General features: G+C 41.0%; 2 protein-coding genes across 2 annotated transcripts in view; one reads left to right on the top strand and one right to left on the bottom strand.

The window, feature by feature from the left end:
- The window catches only part of LOC126184789 (argininosuccinate synthase), a 207,364-nt gene that overhangs the window by 151,068 nt on the left and 34,789 nt on the right, over positions 1-21,507 (bottom strand). The window contains exon 2 of the mRNA XM_049927362.1: positions 6,177-6,290. Within this exon, the coding sequence (XP_049783319.1) occupies positions 6,177-6,284 (108 nt within the window). The 5' untranslated portion in view covers positions 6,285-6,290. The remainder of the gene's footprint in view (positions 1-6,176; positions 6,291-21,507) is intronic.
- LOC126184790 (band 7 protein AGAP004871-like) overlaps positions 1-21,507 on the top strand; it is a 489,046-nt gene that overhangs the window by 15,799 nt on the left and 451,740 nt on the right. The gene's annotated exons all lie outside the window — the stretch shown is intronic.

Consider the following 21,507-nt stretch of genomic DNA (forward strand, 5'->3'; position numbering starts at 1 on the left):
CACTACAACAGAAACAAGAAGCACAACTTAAGGAAAAATAATGCAATGTGTGTTTTAGCTCACAAGCGACATTAAAGCAGATAGTTCCTGTGACTTAATATGGGCAGAGGTTATATTAGACAACCGGCATAAATTAATAACTGGCTCCTTTTACCGATCCCCGGTCTCAGATGAAACAGTTTCTGAACAGTTCAAAGAAAACTCGAGTCTCATCACAAATAGGTACGCTACCCGTACAATTATAGTTGGCAGTGACTTCAATCTATCTTCCGTATGTTGACAAAAGTACATTTTCAGACCCTATTGTAGATAGAAAACAACTTCCGTAATTGTTCTAAATGCTTTTTTTTAAAATTATTTTGAACAATTAGTTCACGAGGCCATTCAAATTGTAAATGGTTAAGAAACACACTTGACCTCTAAACTACAAATAATCCTGAGCATCACGACGGATACAGGGATTAGTGACCACACAGTCGAGCGAGGCTCAATTCCGTAACAAAGAAATTCACCAAAACTAAACACGAAATCTATCTATTTATAAAAGCAGCTAAAAATTCGGTTGGCGTCTTTCTAAGAGACAGTCTCCAATCCTTCCAAACTATCTAAGTGAAGACCATATGTGGCTTAAGTTCAAAGAAATAGTATCAACAGCACTCGAGAGATTCATAGCAAATAAATTAAAACAGACGGAACTTACACCCCACGGTACACAAAACACGACAGAAAGCTGCTGCAGGAGCACCGAAAAAGGCACGTATAATGTAGACGAACGCAAAATCTCCAAGATTGGCGAAGTTTTACTAAGGCTCGAAATTTGGTGCGGATTTCAATCCGAGATGCATTTAATAGTTTCCACAACGAAAGTCTCTCTAAAAAAGTGGCAGAAAATCCAAAGAGATTCTGGTCCTATGTTAAGTAAACCAGGGGAAAGGCTCAGTAAGTACCATTACTGCGCGACAGCGATGAGGAGGAGGAGGGGGAGACAAGAGACCTAACCCTTCGCAGCAGGTAAAATCGTGGTAAATGTCCGGCGTGGCAAATGTCCGGCATGGCAAATGTCCGCACACCGTTGTATCTGCCACGAACGGCACCCTCAGTACTTTGCAGGTGTCCGTCATGGTCAGAATAGTATTCAGTGTACTTGTGAGTGTATCATGTTGGAGTTGAGTGGATTTGAACGTGGGCAAATTGTGTTCGTATGGTGTGTGCTTCTGTAACCGAGGGACCCGAAGTGTTCGATGTTTCAAGAGGCGCTGTATCGAAGATTTATACCGTATCTAGGGAAAGCGAAGTCACGACTCGGACGAAACTGTGTTGAGTGATAGTGACAGACGAGCATTGAAGAAGATTGTGACGAAAATTAGAAGGAAGACGGTTGCAAAAGTCACCGCAGAACTGAATGTCGCACTGGCGAACGCTGTCAGCACCAGAACCACACGAAGGGAGCGCCACATGCTGGGATTGCAGGTCCATCCCATCGTACAATCTTTGTACCCCAATGCTCGAAGATGACAGGGACCCTGTTCGCATCGCTGTCAGCGTCCAGGACTAGATTTGTGAGCACGAGGATAAATTGTCGCAACTCCGCTGTTCACCACAGTCACCAGATCTCATCATTGAGCCTTTGTGGTCTACTTTGGAGAGCAGGGTGCGTGATCGCTATCCACCTCCATCACCGTCACCTGAACTTGCCACTCTTTTGCAGGAGGACTGGTATAAGATTCCCTTTAAAACCATACAAGGCTTGTACACTACTGGACATTAAAATTGCAACACCAAGAAGAAATGCAGGTGATCAACGGGTATATTATACTAGAACTGACATGTGATCACATTTTCACCCAATTTGGGTGCATAGATCCTGAGAAATCAGTACTCAGAACAACCACCTCTGGCCGTAATAACGGCCTTGATACGCCTGGGCATTGAGCCAAACAGAGCTTGGATGGCGTGTACAGGTACAGCTGCCCATGCAGCTTCAACACCATACCACAGTTCATCAAGAGTAGTGACTGGCGTATTGTCACGAGCCAGTTGCTCGGCCACCATTCACCAGACGTTTCCAATTAGTGAGAGATCCGGAAAATGTGCTGGCCAGGGCAGCAGTCGAACATTTTCTGTATCCAGAAAGGCCCGTACAGGACCTGCAACATGCGGTCATGCATTATCCTGCTGAAATGTAGGGTTTCGTAGGGATCGAATGAATGGTAGAGCCACGGGTCTTAACACATCTGAAATGTAACGTCCACTGTTCAAAGTGCCGTCAATGCGAACAAGAGGTGACCGAGACGTGTAACCAATGGCACCCCATACCATCACGCCGGGTGATACGCCAGTATGGCGATGACGAATACACGCTTCCAATAAGCGTTCACCGCGATGTCGCCAAACACGGATGCGACCATCATGGTGCTGTAAACAGAACCTGGATTCATCCGAAAAAATGACGTTTTGCCATTCGTGCACCCAGGTTCGTCGTTGAGTACACCATCGCAGGCGCTCCTGTCTGTGATGCAGCGTCTAGGGTAACCGCAGCCATGGTCTCCGAGCTGATAGTCCATGCTGCTGCAAACGTCGTCGAACTGGTCGTGCAGATGGTTGTTGTCTTGCAAACGTCCCCATCTGTTGACTCAGGGCTCGAGACGTGGCTGCACGATCCGTTACAGCCATGCGGATAAGATGCCTGTCATCTCCACTGCTAGTGATACGAGGCCGTTGGGATCCAGCACGGCGTCCCGTATTACCCTCCTGAACCCACCGATTCCATATTTTGCTAACTGTCATTGGATCTCGACCAACGCGAGCAGCAATGTCGCGATACGATAAACCGCAATCGCGATAGGCTACAATCCGACCTTTATCAAAGTGGGAAACGTGATCGTACACAATTCTCCTCCTTACACGAGGCATCACAACAACGTTTCACGAGGGAACGCCGGTCAACCGGTGTTTGTGTATGAGAAATCGGTTGGAAACTTTTCTCATGTGAGTACGTTGTAGGTGTCGCCACCGGCGCCAACTTTGTGTGAATGCTCTGAAAAGCTAATCATTTGCATATCACAGCATCTTCTTCCTGTCGGTTAAATTTCGCGTCTGTAGCACGTCATCTTCGTGGTGTAGCAATTTTATTGGCCAGTAGTGTATTTATCCATTCCGAGATGAAAGTAAGCTGTTTTGAACGCTAACGGTTTTCCTGCAGCGTATTAATCGTGATAACGTTTATTATTATTATTATTATTATTATTCGTGCGAAACGATTACATGATAGAAGTAAATTTTTCTTCTTTACTTCGCTCCCAAATAGTACAAAGTGGACGAGGAACTGGTGACGTCGCATCGTGGAATTCCACGTGTACTACACTACAGAGCCTAAAATGAAGAATCTGGCATGTCAGACATTTGCCTCCCGTAGGGGAGCGTGGCCACTGAGATGCGACGTCGTTTTTGCGTCACAGGCAGAACTTAGGGACAGTCATATTATATGGAATTCAAATTTTCATTTGGTCGGTTTCCATTATAACAGCGTAAGTGGTATGAAAAATAAGCTCTTCCAAAGCTTCAGCAAATTGAGGACCTATCGAAAACGCGTAGTTCTAGCTACATTTTGTTATAATAAAATGACAGGAAACAATGTATCGATAGTCACAGGCTTCCTATATTAGATGTTTTTAGCGTTATAACGTGTGTCCTATGAAAATACACTGCTTCAGTGCTACGGCACAATGACGATCTATCAAATGCGCGTCGTTTTGATACAATTTGTCACAGTTAAAAATCGGAAAATAACATTTCTAGGTACAGTCCTTAGTCAGTGTACACCATATATGGAGAGCTGGGTGCTGTTTTGGAACTGTAGTGTAGTATAAGAGTTGTAGTGTAGTAGAAGGGCTATGAGCTGTGAAATAAAACATAGCATATTAGTGTTCACCTCCCTCAGAATTATTTTTTTCACCTATTGTTTTCTAAAAGATTCTGGGTTCATCTTATTAATTGAAGATGAATATTATCTGCAAGAGACTATGTTATTTATTATAAATAACGTATTTGCTGCAATTCTTGTTGCAAAGGTCAACGGCTGGAATGTTTACACAGTGGCCAGAAATCTTAACGTGACTGGTCAGTCTAAGTGAGAAAGTAAACAAAAGTACACACTGGAAGTTTTTGCTATTATGAAACTTCTGTGTAGCATACATAATATTTATCTCTTGCTTTTAAAGACTGCCTCGTGTCTGTATCTTGTCAGTAAATATCTCTTTCAGTGATGGTGAGCAGTTTAGAAAAAATCTCCTCTTCCATTCAAATGAAATTACGAAAAACATCTCGCTCTTGAAATTATACGATGAAGTAAATTACTTCAAAGTGATGGTAGTCAATGCAACATCAAGAATGTGGGTAGTATGCATGTGTAAACCCGCGTTAGACACTATACTTTAACTATATTCAGTTTAAAACCGGAAATGGAGGGAATATTCAAGTGTGTTAACGAAGAATTTCTATTACTATGTATTTCAAATCTTAATACATCATTACGTAGTGTTCCACTACCAGTAATTTGTTGATCAAGCCATCGACGAGTGCAGAATCTTCTTTACGATTATCTCCACTCTTCTACGACAATTAATGCTGCTGTTCGGCGCGCTTCCAATGTCGTAAAGAAACTGTGGAATTTACGCGCCAGATGCAGCCGGGAACTACCGCTGGAGAGCGATAAGGAGCACGTTCCGGGCGATGTAGCAGGTCGTTTCAGAGCGTGCACCAATCACAACGGACATCACGTCTGGCGGTCAGAAACACGTCCCGTGTGAGAACAGCTTAACTCTCAGCTGAAATGCGATATTTAAACAAATTATTCTAAATTTCCTTTGTAGACGTGCGTTTTATCATTCCGCTTTTACCGAGGAAGCGCCTAATAACAAATAAATATGGCACAGTTCAGCCAAGTAACATATTTATGTCTGGGTGAAGACCCAAAGGTGTAAAGTTTATCGAATTTCCCCTAACACGAAATATTCGTAGTCTATTACGTCTTAAAGCTTTTTTCTAATCCATTCTCATTGTTCTCCGATTTCTTCTTACACACTAATTTTACGAAGAACAGAAACAATGTTAGAAATGGACCAATCTTATACTAATCTGACGCAGAGGCCCAAATCATTCTTTCGTAAGCAGTAGTAAGATAGAATAAGATTGGGTTATTTTCGTCAAAGTGATGGCTAATATGCGCTTCTACGTGTAAGCGCTTATGAGAAAGTAGACAGTGGAATAGAATCGAGGTGTTAAGCACCCGAGTGCTCGAGGAAAGATTGTGAGGCTTCCGTGACTATTAATTTTACGCAAATAATGTGGTAACGCTATACTATCACTTCAGAGAAAAACTGTTTATCTACCATACGTCATATGTGTTTTACACCCTACTGCTATTGCATACGTAGGTATCTTCCAGCGCCACGCTGCATACTGAAGCAACGGTGGAAGCATACCATTGACAAACCGTGATTCTCTGTTTACTCACACCAGTGACTTGGTTTGGTAAGCACAGTTTAGTGGATCAGCGAAGATGGAGCAAGAGCCGTGTACGAGAATTTAGCCTGTCTCTGGCAAACTATCTGTGTCTGTAGCCAAAGTCGAGGTAGACCTGTGCGTTGGCACTTGACTCGGAGCTAGCCTGTTCAAATCACCACCACTATTTTTGCATCAAGGGTGAAAAGTTCCTGATCACCAGACTTTGTTCCAATGTCCTGAATGAAATTCCAGACCTATCCGCAGTGTGCCACGGAGTGAGGACACGTGGCGTTGTGGATGGCGTTCCGTCCATCAGATGAGGGCGTTAAGCTCGGCGCTTCCCTTGCTGTCATTTGATGAGAGTCGGATACGTGCTGGCGCAACGTATCACCCTCCCCATTATCTCATCATACAACAAAACATGACTCCACGCCATACGCACAGTCACCTACACTCAACAGATACACTTAAGACACAATGCACGGAAAGAGGCCATTCTGCAATTAGGCCTCTCGGAGTCTCCCAGCCAATTTATCCCAGTTTGATGAAATAATCATTCAATGCATGCTGAGCCTCACAAACGCCTGAGACTACATCGCTCATATAAGTAATATATTGCGAAAATATTTTTTCTGCATTTAGTTTCGTATATAACAAATACAAAAACTTACCATATAAGCGATCACGTCGTACCCTTTATCGATAAGCCAGCGGAGGATACATGAAGTGTCCAGTCCTCCGCTATATGCTAGAACGACGGTGTTCTTCTGTGTTGACATCACCGACTGAAACATTAACATGACTTTATTAGTTTTCTTGCAAGAATGTGTTACAAAGTATATTTTCAATGTATCGTCTTCGAAACACGTAATCTTTAATTCCTTAGTTTAAGAGGATAAAATGTTCAGTCGATGAAGTAGTCATTTTGAACAGCTAGATAACTACAGAGAAGGAAACTGGCAGTGGCCTTTACACAGAAATCACCTGGACACTTGCATGAAGAGCCTAAATCGTGTTAACCGGACAGAGATTATTACTCCACTCCCTACGATACGAGTTCCGTAGCCCGCTGAGACACCTCGAAAGCTACAATAAAGACTGAATTTTTGTACACGAAGAGAAAACTATTTTTCTTCAATGTCCTGTCGACGACTGAATGAAACCAGTCTCTTTTTTAATATCGTGATTCGTGGGCAGTGAGGGAATCCAGAACTTCCTTTATGTCGGTGCCTAGTCTGCCCCCAATAGCAGAAAACCAACTTCGGGATTAAAATTGCTGTACAGTAATCTACATCTACATTTGCACTCTGGAAATGTATGACGGAGGGTACCTACCACTGAAACGTACGTTAAAATTTCTTCCCGTGCTTATATGCTTGTCTGCGCTCTGTAATTAGACAAATTTTCTCCATGCGATACCTCCGGTAATGATACGTAGGGGAGTATAAAGCATTCCTAGATTCCTCGCTTAAAGCTGGTTCTTCAAACTTTGTAGGTAGGGTTTCACACCGTAGTTTGTGTCTATCTTCAAGAAATAGCGACTGTAGTTTTTTCTGCATCTCCGTGACCCATGCATCAAAAAATCTGTAGCCATTCGTGCTGCTCTTACTTATAAACGTTAAATATCCCTCTTTAGTCCTATTTGGTACGGGTCCCACACGGACCATAAATGTACAATATTAAGAAGCAGGCTCCTACACACTTCCCAGGAAAACATCTGAAGTTAGTTCTACACCTGTCGGTGACTCTCCTTTCAAGACATCACGCTGTATTCTCCCTGCCAAGAAATCTTCACTCACAAATTTCGCTTGATATCCCATATGCTCCTACTTTGGGTGATAAGCGTAGGCATAGTATTATTCAAATTCTTTTAAAATCCAAGAAACGGTGCATCCACCTGACTACCTTGATCCAGGGCTTTCATGTGAGAAGAAAAACTGGTGTTGGGTTTCACATCACTGATGTTTTCGGAATCTGTACTGGTTTGTATGGAGGACATGATTCCGTCCGAGATATCTCATTACCTTTGAGCTGAGAATGTGTTCTCGGGTTCTGCAACAGACGGATTTCGATGAGATTACGGTAGTTTTGTGGAATGTGGATCATTTCTGCTACCCTTTTTGTACGCGGGTTTGACCTGTGCTTTTTTTCCAACTAGTAAGCATACTTCTTTGTTCGAGGGGTAAAAGAGGGTTTTGTATTGTATTGTATGGGAATGGGGACCTAGAAACGACAGCGAGGCTTCGTCCCCGCCGTAGCCCACAGTGCTACACAACCCCACAACAGGTTAAGCAGTCCACTCACCCCACCGCCGCCCCACACCGAATCCAGGGTTATTGTGCGGTTCGGCCCCCAGTGGACCCCCCCTGGAACGTCTCACACCAGACGAGTGTAACCCCAGTGTCTGCGTGGTAGGGTAGTTATGGTGTACGCGTACGTGGAGACAGTGTTTGCGCAGCAATCGCCGACATAGTGTAACTGAGGCGGAATAAGGGGAACCAGCCCGCATTAGCCGAGGCAGATGGAAAACCGCCTTAAAAAGCATCCACAGACTGGCCGGCACACCGGACCTCGACACTAACCCGCCAGGCGGATTCGTGCCGAGGATCGGCACGCCTTCCCGCTCGGGAAGCAGCGCGTTAGGCTGCGCGGCTAACCGGGCAGGCTAAATGAGGGTTTTACTCAGCCACAAATTCTGTATAGAATCTGATAGGGATTCCATTGGACCCTGGAACATTCTTCAGTTTTAGAATATTCAGTTCTTTCTCAGTGTCACTGGCACTAATATCTACGTCGCTCAGAATGCTGGTGGCGCGATAATTAAATTGTAGTACTGCACCTGATTTTTTCTTTGTAAAGGAAAACTTGAAATGTAGTACAGCTTTTTTCGTTTGCTTTGCTGTCCTCGGTTTCAGTCTCTGTGTCATCCATGAATGTCTGGACATTAACTTTGGTGCCACTGACAGCTTTTACATATTATCAGAATTTTCTGAGAGATCTTTCAACAATACTCTTCAACAGTAATCGTTGAAGGCTCCACGCATTGCCTTCTTGACAACCAAACGTGTGTCATTCAACTCCTCTCTATCTATAGCGCCATGCTTTGTTTTGTACCTATTATGCAATAGTCTCAGTTCCTTTAGAAGTTTGTTTAGAGTGACTATATACAGTGGAGGGTCCCTCATATCACGAACTGTTCTACTATTTATATATATGTGTCAAGTGCATGGTCAATTATTCTAACATGAGCAGTAGTTCTTCTACGTGTTCTTACACAGAGATAAATGTCTGAGCCCGCATCTCGTGGTCGTGCGGTAGCGTTCTCGCTTCCCACGCCCGGGTTCCCGGGTTCGATTCCCGGCGGGGTCAGGGATTTTCTCTGCCTCGTGATGGCTGGGTGTTGTGTGCTGTCCTTAGGTTAGTTAGGTTTAAGTAGTTCTAAGTTCTAGGGGACTGATGACCATAGATGTTAAGTCCCATAGTGCTCAGAGCCATTTGAACCATAAATGTCTGAAGTTACACAACCCCTTTGTCTAGTTTACTGAACATATAAATCCTTCTACTTGTTTTAGTTACCCTTTTTACTTTGCTAATCACTGTTGCTACAGCTGCCTCAGGTCACTGATACCAGTTTCATGGTGAACGTACTCAAAGAGGTCAGGTCTGTTAGTTGCAGTTAGATCCAATATATTTCCATCATGAGTGGGCGCCTGAACATCCGCTCTAGGTAGTATTTATAAAATGCATTTAGTATTGCTTCACATGATCTCTTGCACGCCCATCACTTACAAAACTGTATGTAACTATCCAAATTGATTGCTGGATGATGAAAGTTCTAACATTCTGCGTGGTGTCTGTTTGTTCTATATCGTGTCTCCCTACCACTTTCGCGCAACGACGGTCTGAGCGTGTTTTTTAGGGAATTGACTAGTTTGAACCTGGGATCTGTTGCTGGTAAGGAGACGCCAGACCACACGTGACATGTAGAGTTCAGAAGAGTTCAGTGAGACTAGCGATGATATAACCAAATACTTAATGATTTCAGCGTCAGCTCCACTGCACTCCTTGTAAAAGAATCTTAATACTAACTAAATTTAGTGGAAGGGGTTCAAGGCTTTCCTATTTTTAGTTAGCCGGTAAAATAACGTCGAAAAAGCAGTTAAGTTTACCATCGGAAATTTTATTCTACTCACAAAACATTGTTTATAAATTGCACTATTGATAAAAAGAAATGTTTTAATACAGGATGATAAAAACCAACTGCGTTCAACAAAAATGTGAACGAATATTCCCTGAGTGGGTTTCCAAGTTCTACAATGGACCGAAGGATGACCTATGCCATATCACATCTATAATCTAGGTTTAAATTAAGTTTCACAAAAGAGAAAACTATCAAAATGGTCTACAGTGACCCTCAATTATCTTTAATTACTTAACTAACTTGTCGTAAATTACAGTGACTGATGTGGCTTCTCAATAACTATATAACAGAAAAATCATTGTGTTTCAGATTTTTACTTTAAGTGGCAAATGTGAACACCATGAGCTTTAATTGACGATCGACACTAGTATTACGCAAAAAGGGGGTATAACAGATGAGACTTCTGCAGTTCTGAGTGACGCTTTATGCGCTGTTATGCGCCATCACGTGCGTTCATTACCTTATCGGTGTTCGTCAGGGGGCGGCGAGCAGCACAGCTCCGCTCACCTCGCCGTCTCGGAAGCAACTCTCCCCTAACTTCTCCTTACTACAATTTACCGAAGTTGGTTTAAAAAAAACTATCTGGCTGTGTTTTCATCTGACCAATCAGGGTGTCAATGTTAACCTTAAGCTCGACCTACAAAAATTCTGTCTATCCAATGAGAAACGTTATACTTTTCGTGGTGGGGCAATGTTTTTAAAGTTTGCAACGTAACAGAGACGCGAAAAAGTCTCACGCTAAAACTTGCAGCTGGTGTGGTCCTTTAAATGTTATCGTAAGATCTATAATGTTCTTTTAACATAGGCTGGGGGGTGGTCCTGACGTAACAGAAGCGAAAAAGTCTCATGCTAAAACATGCGTCTGGGGTGGCCCTTTTTGTGTTATCGTAAGATCTATACTGTTCTTCTGGAGGGCTCTAGCTTTTAAGATCGGCTGAGGGGTGGTGCTAACGGTTAGCTGGCGACGTGGGTGTCCGTCCCTTATCTTAGGGCCTTCTAACTTAACACAGTTTTGCTCTCAGCTTCTGTTCTCGTTTCTCCCCTCGGAACTGCGTCTGTCTCATGGTGGGAAGGTATGACATGCATTTAGGCATTCTTGTGTTAGTCTGTGGTATTCCATTTGCTCACTCGTTACTCGTATTACTTTGGTTAATTTAATGTCACGATTTATTCGGAGCTATGTGACACACTACTGGATTTGCTTATCATGTCAGGATTTTCATGGAAGGTGTTGGATTTGCCTGACACCTTAGATGTCACCGCCCTTCGAACTTAATTTTTGCACTGAATTTAGGCAATTATTGAATCATTGTGTAGATCAGTCAAAAATTATTCCTTTATCTAAATTTTGTTGCCTACTGTTCAGCCACGTTATTCTGATTCTATGCTAGTTTGTATTGCTAATTTATATTTTTATATTCTTCCACATTATTCTCAAAAATGACAAGAGAAGAATATTTTTATACTATTATTAATTTTTAATTATTTTATTTCTCTATTTAAGTGTGAAGTTTGTTTTTTAAGAAGTTTGTTATCGAAAGTGAGGTGTCTTTCACATCGTTTTTCTTAGAAATATATATTTTTATAAATGTAGTAATTAAGTAAAATCTATTCATAACACATTTTCTAAATATCATGTACAAGTAAAATGTTTTTGTTTCTAGACACTCATTTCAACATTGTTACACTAACAAATAATAATTGTTTCCAAGAATTGCTTTGACAAAGAAATATACATACACAAGTATTGAGATATTATCCTAGCAAATGGTACAAATGTTAAAAAAAGGGAAAACCTCCAACAAGATAATTTTTTATTCTTTGTTTTTATAAGGAGAAAATAAATAAAATATAGTTATTCTTTTATTTTTATGAGGAGAAAATGAGTGGCATATAGTTTTAGTGTTTATTATGCCTTACTTTTGTTCTTTATATACTGTCCATTTCAGAACTAATGACTTATTTTTATCGCTAGTCTATTTTTTTACTTAAGTCCATAGTCAATGACTGTTATTTTATAGTTTATTAGCTGTCGGGTGTGCTTAACTTATTTAGTTTTTCTCACATTTCTTTTGCACAATTCCTGCATCACGTAATTTGATTTCACACATTCACACAATCCTATGAATGTTTAAGCATGAGGTTGGCAAATGTTTTTTTGCACGAAGATGACGGACTTGAGCGAGATGGATGTGGGCAAGTATTTGATGTACAGCTTCATTCGTCGTTCCTTGTTGGCTTTGCAAGTGTGTGTTGTTGTTGTAGAGGTCCCATAATGGAATGGAGCTGTGAGTGCAGAATCTCGTGGTTTACTGGCTTTGTATGCGTGAAAGTCATCGTTATGTGTCGCTGAAAGCGGTCGTTTTTCGTTGTAATACTTCGCAGACGACTAGTTTACAATAGGATAGGGATTTGGGAAGGTATGTCGTCTATTCTTCACCCATCTTCTTTCTTGGTCTCAATCTTGCGCATCTTCAACTTCTGTTCTTCCTGCTTTTTCTCTGCTTCTTACTTGCTTCTTGGTTCTTCTCTGGGCAGGACATGGAAATATGTATTAATAACTAGTCGCTTTGAAGTTCTCCTCTTAGTAACAGTTTGATAAATTGTTTGGGCGTGTCATTTTTACTTTGTGGAAGTTTTCTTCAGTTTTGTGCATCAGCATGCTGTTTAATAGCGGTAGTGTGAGTTTTACACACATTTTTTGCCAGAGGTGGCTTGCCCAAGCCGTCGTCTCGTCGGGGCGTTTTTTGCTCGCTCTGCCGAGTCGGGGCACTCGGAGACCCTTCCGGCGTTCGGCGTCCTGTCGCGTCTCTGCAGGGCTCTGACACTGTGCGGCTCGGTGTTCCGTCCCAGCAGGGTTCTGCGAGCAGATTTATTGCCCACTTTCGATACAACGATACAAGGGCCTTCTGTTGGTCTCGTTATCCTTTCCTTTCTCTCAATGCTTCTGCCTTGTAGGAATCGTGTCTTGCTAATTACGTCCTTTTCTTTCTTGATACTTCTCTTGTTGCAACTTGTGGGTCGTTGCATCTGGTCTTTGTTGGAGTTTTTACAATGGTTCTTACAAAAAGTTTTACTTATAATCATCTAACATATGTCTAGTACCTACATTGTTTTACGCCTTCTTAAAAGCTTTACAAATTTCGGTGCCCTTTCCATGTCACATTTCTAAGATATTTTGAGTCTTAACTTCTACAAAAATCCTCAAATTAGTTTTTTTATTTTTTGTGTAGTGTCGTGGTGTATAGCATTTTAGTATTTCATGCTCTTAGACTATCTACGCTTTATCCCTTCACCTTAATCTATGGTACTATTGGTGTTATTTTTGTTTTTGTTTTTGTTTTTATTTAAACTACTTTCTTTTGCCCACCTTCCTTTCTCTTCATTCTTATTTCTCCTGACGATCTTATCTGCAACATAATCTTGAAATATTGTGCAGATTATTTACCAGTAATAAAATTAATCTTCAAACTTTTTGATATGGCTCACATGGTGAAGTCCTAAGGTTTTGCCTGTTTTTGGGTTCATTAGTTCCACAGCATTATCATGAGCAGTTCGGCTAATTATGACAGGTCCTTTGTATGCAGCGTAAAACATATGTATTTTGTGTTTCTGTTTGCTGGAGAGATGGTGTGTTTTTACAAATACTTTCTGGCCTACTGAGAATGTTCTTTTAATTGCTGTTCTATCTCCTCTTTCTTTTTTTTTAATGGCTGCCTTTCTGATGTTGGAGAGTGTTGTTGCTATGACTTGTTTGTGCTGTCTACGTGGTACAACAGGAAATCTAACATTTTCTCTGGTTATGTTTGGGGGGTCAATATTTTTAAGTACAGTAACTGGAGGTAGTAGTGTAGTGCTATGTGGCATTTCATTTATTCCTTCTTGAAAATCTGTAAGGTATATATCCCAAGTGTTGTGTCTTTTGCCTGCATATAATCGGCATAAAGTGCCTATGTCCTTCATAGATCGTTCTGCTGGATTTACGCTAGGTTTGTACTTAGATATGTAGATGGGTTTTATTTTGTGTTGTTTTAACGTGTTCTGCCATTGCACTGATTTGTATTGTCGGCCATTATCCGAAATTATTCGTTCCACTCGACCTACTTGTCTGAGAAAATCTTGTCTAAATGCTTTACTTATAGTAACACCTGTTGCCCGTTTCAATGGTGTCAAGGTAACATATTTAGAAGTAAGTTCCAAAACAACAAATATGAAAATATATCCATTTTTTGTGCGTGGGAGAGGCCCCATCAAATCTGTTGCAGCTATTTGTTTTAATCTTTTAGGGATTATTGGAAACATAGGTGGTTTGGTTTGGAAAGTGACGTGTTTAGCCCTCATACATTTTTTGCATTTGACTAATACTGTTCTAATTCGTCTTTCCATATTAGGAAAATGGCTTGTTTGTATTATTTTTGAAAAGCATTTCTTTGGTCCAAAGTGGCCATTACTTAAATGTGTGTACCGTATGTACTTATTAATTAGTTCATCTGGGATATAAATTAACCATTCATTCGTTGCAACATTTCGTCTAAAAAATAAAACATTGTTTTTTACGAGATAGTGCTGTCGGAATGTCTGGAAAATCCTTACTTCTCCACTTGGGTTTGATTCCTAGTATTTCGGGATCCTTGTCCTGTTCTTTGCCTATGTTTTTCAATGCTGTCGTAATGTAGTTTTCGAAAGGTACTTGTTTCATATAGTACTTTGTAAACTGGTCTTCTGTTGCTTCCAAACCTATGTTATTGGATGCACCCTGTGGACATCGTGATAAAGCATCTGCTAATACATTCGCTGGTCCTGGTATGTGTGTAATAGTGAAGTCAAATTCTTGTAGTATTAACATCCATCTGGCTAACCTCCCATGAGTTAGTTTGGCGGATAACAGAAATTCTAATGTCTTGTGGTCAGTGTATACTTTTGTTTTTCTTCCGAATAGGAAGTATCGCAAACGTTGGAAGCCCCATACAATGGCCAATGCTTCCAGTTCCGTGACTGAATAGTTTTTCTCGCTTTTTGTGAGTACCCGACTGGCAAATGCAATTGTTCTATATGATCTTAGCCCTGCCTGTTCGTATTCTTGGAATAAAACATCTCCTAAACCTGTTTTCGCGCTGTCAGTGGCCATACAAAAATTTTGTGTTAGATCAGGATGTGCCAAAATCGGTGCTGTTGTTAGTGCGTTTATCACTTTTAAAAATTCTTCATTGGCTTGTTGATCCCATACCCATGGCGTGTTTTTTCCAGTCAATGCACATAGGCGTGGTGTTGCGAGAGAGTCGAACCAAATCAATTTTTTATAGAACCCGGTGAGACCTAGAAATCCTCTGAGAGTTTTCTTATTATATGGAGTACAGAATTCTTTGATTGCCGTTAGTTTTTCTGGGTCGGGCATTACCCCTTTCTCGGAAATTGTGTCCTAGAAATCTGACCTCTCGCCTTCCAAATTTTGATTTTGTTATATTTACTGTGACCCCATGCTCTTTCATGATCTGTAAAAACTGATTTAATGTGTCGTTGTGATGTTCCCACGAGGGTTCTGCTATAATCACATCATCAACATAACAAGTAATTTTTTGTAGAATTTCAGGACTGAGTATATTATTAAATCCCCTAATAAACGCTGCTGATTATATGTTTAAACCAAATGGCAATCATTTAAACTGGTAACATCTACCGAATACGATAAATGCTGTAAATTTTCTACATTCTGGGGCCAATTCTATTTGCCAGAAACTACTCCGTAAATCAATTGATGAAAATATCTTAGTACCGTGGAAGTTTTGTATCAATTCCTCTAATTTTTCTGGGCGATCTGTCTCAGTGATTATGATTGTGTTGATCTGTCTGGAATCAAGCACTAACCTGATGCTCCCTTCTCGTTTTTGTACAATATGGAGCGGGCTGTTATATGTTCAGGTAGCTGGTTCAGTAATATCGTCATCTAACATTTTAGATGTCTCCTGGAATACTTTATTCCTGTAGCTTAATGGGATTGTATAGGGTGGCACTCTAAATGGTTTGTGCTGTTTTACTTCAAACTTGTACTGAAAGTGTTTAATACTGCCAGTCTTAGGTAAAAATACCTCTGATTTATCTCGTAAAATACCCTCTAATTCTCTTTTACTGTGTTCCGAAATACCGTGAACTTCTTGCAGTTCTTCGTCGATTTCTTTACGGACTTCTAACATGAGTTGAGGCGATTCCCCCTTTTCTGCATACCATTCTAATTCTTCATCCTCTTTATCTCGCGTCATTCTTAATTGTTTGTTTATAACTGGTATTTCTTCTAATTTTAGCTTTCGCTCAAAGAGAAGTGTGACATTCCCGAATGTTACGCTACCTTTCCCCATATCTATTATCGCTCGTCTCCCATTTAAAAAATCTGCACCTATAATCAAATCTACAGTTAGTTTAGGTATAATCACGAAGTTGGCTTCGATCTTTTGACCTTGGCACGAAAGAGTTAACCGTGTTTGTCTCGTAACTTCCGCAGCATTGTTTGTAATAGGACCTCTTACTTTAATGTTACGTGTTTTCGGAACTGGCAATTCCTCATTGGCATTACACTGCATGAATAAATTTTCTGATATCGCAGTCAGTTCACTTCCGCTATCAATTACAATATTGACTGGGAAATGCTGTACCATGGCCTTCACAATTGGTTGAATTTGAAAGGGTTGGTTCTGTTCTTCTTCTTCTTGCATCAACGAATCCTCCACTGAATCATACATGAGTCTTTTTAGGAATTTCCCTTGTGAATTCGAACTTTCTGTAGGATAAGCTTCGACTGCTATTTCTCTCTCTTTTATTTCCTCTTCTCTATTTCTTCCTTCATTTACGCTTTCTTCAACATCCTCTACTTTTTCCTCATCCTCGTCTATCTTCTCCTTCTTCGTCGCTACTTCCACATAATCGCATCTAAATGCTCCAATTATCGCTTCATAACTTCCTTCATTATATACGTTGGGTTGTGTGCCCACTCGTAACTTATTTTCAACTTCTGTCGACTGCGCATTATCCTCATTGAATTCGCTTTCCCTGGTTTCCATCTCAAATAGTTCTGCAATACTCATTACTTCGTCCTTTCCTCCTACATTCGTTGTGCATGCCTCTGGTAATTTATCTTCCTCGTCAGTATTCTCCCAATTAATTTCGTCCCAACACGATATTGTTATTTTCTTGTCTTCGTTTTCATCTGGTCCCTGCGGATTTGTTTCTTCCTTCTTCTTCTTCTCGTGATAAGATTTTTACTTCTCTGTTCAAGGTGCTGCAATTGTCCTGGGTCGGTGCGTCATTCTCTTTCGCATGAGCGCTTAGCTGTCAATTCGAACGTTTATCTGTGTTTGGTGGTCTTACCTCCACCTCTTCTATCTGTATTCTCTTTTCTTGTTCAGCTTGTTGATAGTGGTTTCTTTGTTGATAATTTGTCGGTCTATTGGTTCTCCAGTACCCGTTCCGGTTGTCGTTATTCCCTCTGTAATAGTTGTTGCCGTTCCTGGGTGAATTATAGTTATTGCCATATTCTCTTCTAAATCCATGACCGGTTCTTTGTTTAAAATCTATTGCCGTTTGTTGGTCCGAAGTTATCACATGGTTCGTAATTATTGTTTCTTCGTACTGTGTCTTGTGGATTCCACTGCTTTTTGCTTTCGTTTTCACGTGCGCTTCGTCTTTTTCTTGCGTCATCTTCCGAAAATGTGAACTCTAGTTCCCTTAGAATACCTTTAAATGCTTCGACGTCATTGCCTCCGCGACCTACTAATGATTGCTGGTATTTCAATGGTAGCTTCATCGCGCATAATTTAATCAACTCTCCGTCACTGTATGGTACATCGAAGCATTGATTTTTCTTTGCCATTAATTCGAAAAATTTCACGGGACTCTTCTCTCCTGAATTTTCAAAATATGGGTTCTGTAATAATTCGCACTTCACTCTGTTCTGTGCTTCGCTGGACCAATATCGTGAGAGAAACTTCTCTCTGAAATCTTCGTACGATCGGCATGTCGCTGCAACATTCTGCATGGTTTCTGCGACTGTTCCTGACATGTGTGCACATATAAAGTCTAATTTGTGTGCTAGCGTCCAGTGTTCTGGTAATCCTACTCGGAATTGATCAATAAAAGTTCGTGGATGTAATGAGTTTCCTTCTCGAAATTGTTGAAATTTTCTGACTGTGAGGAAATGATCGTTGTCGTACTTCGTCATAGTTCCATATGAAATTCGCGATTCTTCGCCACTTTTGTTTCTGATCATTTCTCCCGTCGTTCTTTCCGGTTGTGGTAGATCCATTGGATATTGTCCACTGTAACTTTCGCCTACCCTTGCGTCGTATCGTTGGAGTGGTACGCAATAATTTTCTTCCATCGGTTGTGAACGTGTAGCTGAATGCATTGTACTGTACTCTTCGCGACCTGGCTTTCCATTGTCAGGTATTGGTTCGGTATCTTGTCTGGCTAACCTTGCTGCTTCATTGCACGATCCAAACTGTCTTGAAACATACATTTGTGGTTCTGCATGTGTTTGTGATGACGATTGTTCATCAAGAATTTCGAAACGTGTTTGTTGCTGTGCAGGTTGTCTGATTTCACGTATGTTACTTTCCGCCTGTGATTGGACTCACAAATGTGTAATATCTTCGTTAATTGCTTGTTTTTCCGGTGCTGCTACAGATACGGATGTGGTTGCAGACTCTGTGCTTGTTCGATCCTGTTCACTACGCTCTTCAATGGTTTGCAACAACTCTGTTTGCAATTTCTGAAATTGTCGCTTCGTTTGCGCTTCTATTTTGACTATGCGGTTATCATATCTTTTCAGCGCTGCTCTTGTGATACGTTTGTGTAACACACTGTTTTCAACAATTTCACGCGCTGTACCTGCTGCTTGTCTAGTAATTACGTTTATCTGTTTCTCTAGTTTCTTGACTTCGCCCTGGGTGTTGTTACGTAATGTTTTGATCTCGTCCTTAGTGTCATTACGCAATGTTTGTACGTACACTTGTACCTTGTCAATGTCTGTTCTCAATTGATTGTAACCTGTTATTAAGTTTCCTATCACTTCTCGAGATTCTTTTGCCTCGTCTTCAATATGACTTAGGTGTAACAGAATTTTTTTGTTTTGTTCTTTAATCGCACACATTTGTCTCGTGGTTTCTGCATTTCGTTTCGTCATTTCTGCATTCTGAATTTTAATTTGGTTCGCAATTTCTTTATTTTGTCTTGTCATGGTTTCCGTCATTAATTGTAATAATTCTGCCAGATTGGTGGGTTCTATTGCGTTTTCTTCAGACGTCCTACGCTCTGTGTTTTCGCCCAAGTTTTGGTTTGCAACCGATTGCATTGAACTGTGCGGTGACACGTTTCTGCTCGAATTCCTTGTACTCTGTGGTGAGGGAGTTCTGATTACTTGTACTATGGGTTCTACGTATTCAAGACGCAAGTTAGAATCCTCATCGACTGTCTCTCTACTTTCCTGCTCCTCTGTCGTATGCTGACCTACGTTTTCTATGCCTTGACGCACATTATCCTCGTTATGGTGCGTTATATGTCCTATTTCTCGCGATACTGCATCGTCTGTTGTACTGTCCTCTATTCTCTGTCCATTTTCATGCTGGGTCTCTACCTCAATTCGGTCAAGGTCTCGATCTGCCATTGCTAATCTTTCCGAATCCCTCATTTTCTGTTTTAAAAGCAATTCACGCGCCCTACTTCGCGTCAACATGCGCTCATACGATCTCACGCGTTTCATAAACTTTTTGTTCACACGACTTGACAAACCATTCACTTACTTGTTGGGTCAGAACCAACTTGTCAACGATGTATCCGCCACCTGTGCGCGTGCATTGGAGAGAAAACTTAATTCTAACAATATTAAAATTCATAAATTGATTATGCTGTTGTCTCTGCCAGAATGTCTCACATTTATTGAATACTTTCTTACTATTTATCGCTGCAGCTACTGTTTTCGACTATTTATAACGTTCAAAAAAATTTTTTATTACGAAAATTTTTCAACAGGATATTTTTCTGACCTAGTTAGGCATGTGGCATGGTATTTTACCATCCTGGCAGGGTCGCCATTTTCTAACATTCTGCGTGGTGTCTGTTTGTTCTATATCGTGTCTCCCTACCACTTTCGCACAATGACGCTCTGAGTGTGTTTTTTAGGGAATTGACTAGTTTGAACCTGGGACCTGTTGCTGGTAAGGAGACGCCAGACCACACATGACATGTAGAGTTCAGAAGAGTTCAGTGAGACTAGCGATGATATAACCAAATACTTAGTGATTTCAGCGTCAGCTCCACTGCACTCCTTGTAAAAGAATCTTAATACTAACTAAATTTAGTGGAAGGGGTTCAAGGCTTTCCTATTTTTAGTTAGCTGGTAAACTAACGTCGAAAAAGCAGTTAAGTTTACCATCGGAAATTTTATTCTACTCACAAAACATTGTTTATAAATTGCACTATTGATAAAAGGAGATGTTTTAATACAGGATGATAAAAACCAACTGCGTTCAACAAAAATGTGAACGAATATTCCCTGAGTGGGTTTCCAAGTTCTACGATGGACCGAAGGATGACCTATGCCATATCACATCTATAATCTAGGTTTAAATTAAGTTTCACAAAAGAGAAAACTATCAAAATGGTCTACAGTGACCCTCAATTATCTTTAATTACTTAACTAACTTGTCGTAAATTACAGTGGCTGATGTGGCTTCTCAATAACTATATAACAGAAAAATCATCGCGTTTCAGATTTTTACTTCAAGTGGCAAATGTGAACACCATGAGCTTTAATTGACGATTGACACTAGTATTACGCAAAAAGGGGGTGTAACAGACGAGACTTCTGCAGTTCTGAGTGACGCTTTATGCGCTGTTATGCGCCATCGCGTGCGTTCATTACCTTGTCGGTGTTCGTCAGGGGGCGGCGAGCAGCACAGCTCCGCTCACCTCGCCGTCTCGGAAGCAACTCTCCCCTAACTTCTCCTTACTACAATTTACCGAAGTTGGTTTAAAAAAAACTATCTGGCTGTGTTTTCATCTGACCAATCAGGGTGTCAATGTTAACCTTAAGCTCCACCTACAAAAATTCTGTCTATCCAATGAGAAACGTTATACTTTTCGTGGTGGGGCAATGTTTTTAAAGTTTGCAACGTAACAGAGACGCGAAAAAGTTTCACGCTAAAACTTGCAGCTGGTGTGGTCCTTTAAATGTTATCGTAAGATCTATACTGTTCTTTTAACATAGGATGGGGGGTGGTCCTGACGTAACAGAGAAACGAAAAAGTCTCACGCTAAAACATGGGGCTGGGTTGGCCCTTTTTGTGTTATCGTAAGATCTATACTGTTTTTCTGGAGGGCTCTAGCTTTTAACATGGGCTGGGGGGTGGTCCTAACGGTTAGCTGGCGACGTGGGTGTCCGTCCCTTATCGTAGGGCCTTCTAACTTAACACGGTTCTGCTCTCGGCTTTTGTTCTCGTTTCTCCCCTCGGAACTGCGTCTGTCTCACGGTGGGAAGGTATGACATGCATTTAGGCATTCTTGTGTTAGTCTGTGGTATTCCATTTGCTCACTCGTTACTCGTATTACTTTGGTCAATTTAATGTCATGATTTATTCGGAGCTATGTGACATACTACTGGATTTGCTTATCATGTCAGGGTTTTCATGGAAGGTGTTGGATTTGCCTGACACCTTACAAAGTCTCCTCTGATGATGACAGTATGATTGGGGAACATACGAGTGAGCGACATGACGTTTTCTTTAAAGTTTTTGATTACAGTTGAGGGTGAGTCT

This window comes from Schistocerca cancellata, chromosome 4 (assembly GCF_023864275.1).
Source record: "Schistocerca cancellata isolate TAMUIC-IGC-003103 chromosome 4, iqSchCanc2.1, whole genome shotgun sequence".
NCBI lineage: Eukaryota > Metazoa > Arthropoda > Insecta > Orthoptera > Acrididae > Schistocerca > Schistocerca cancellata.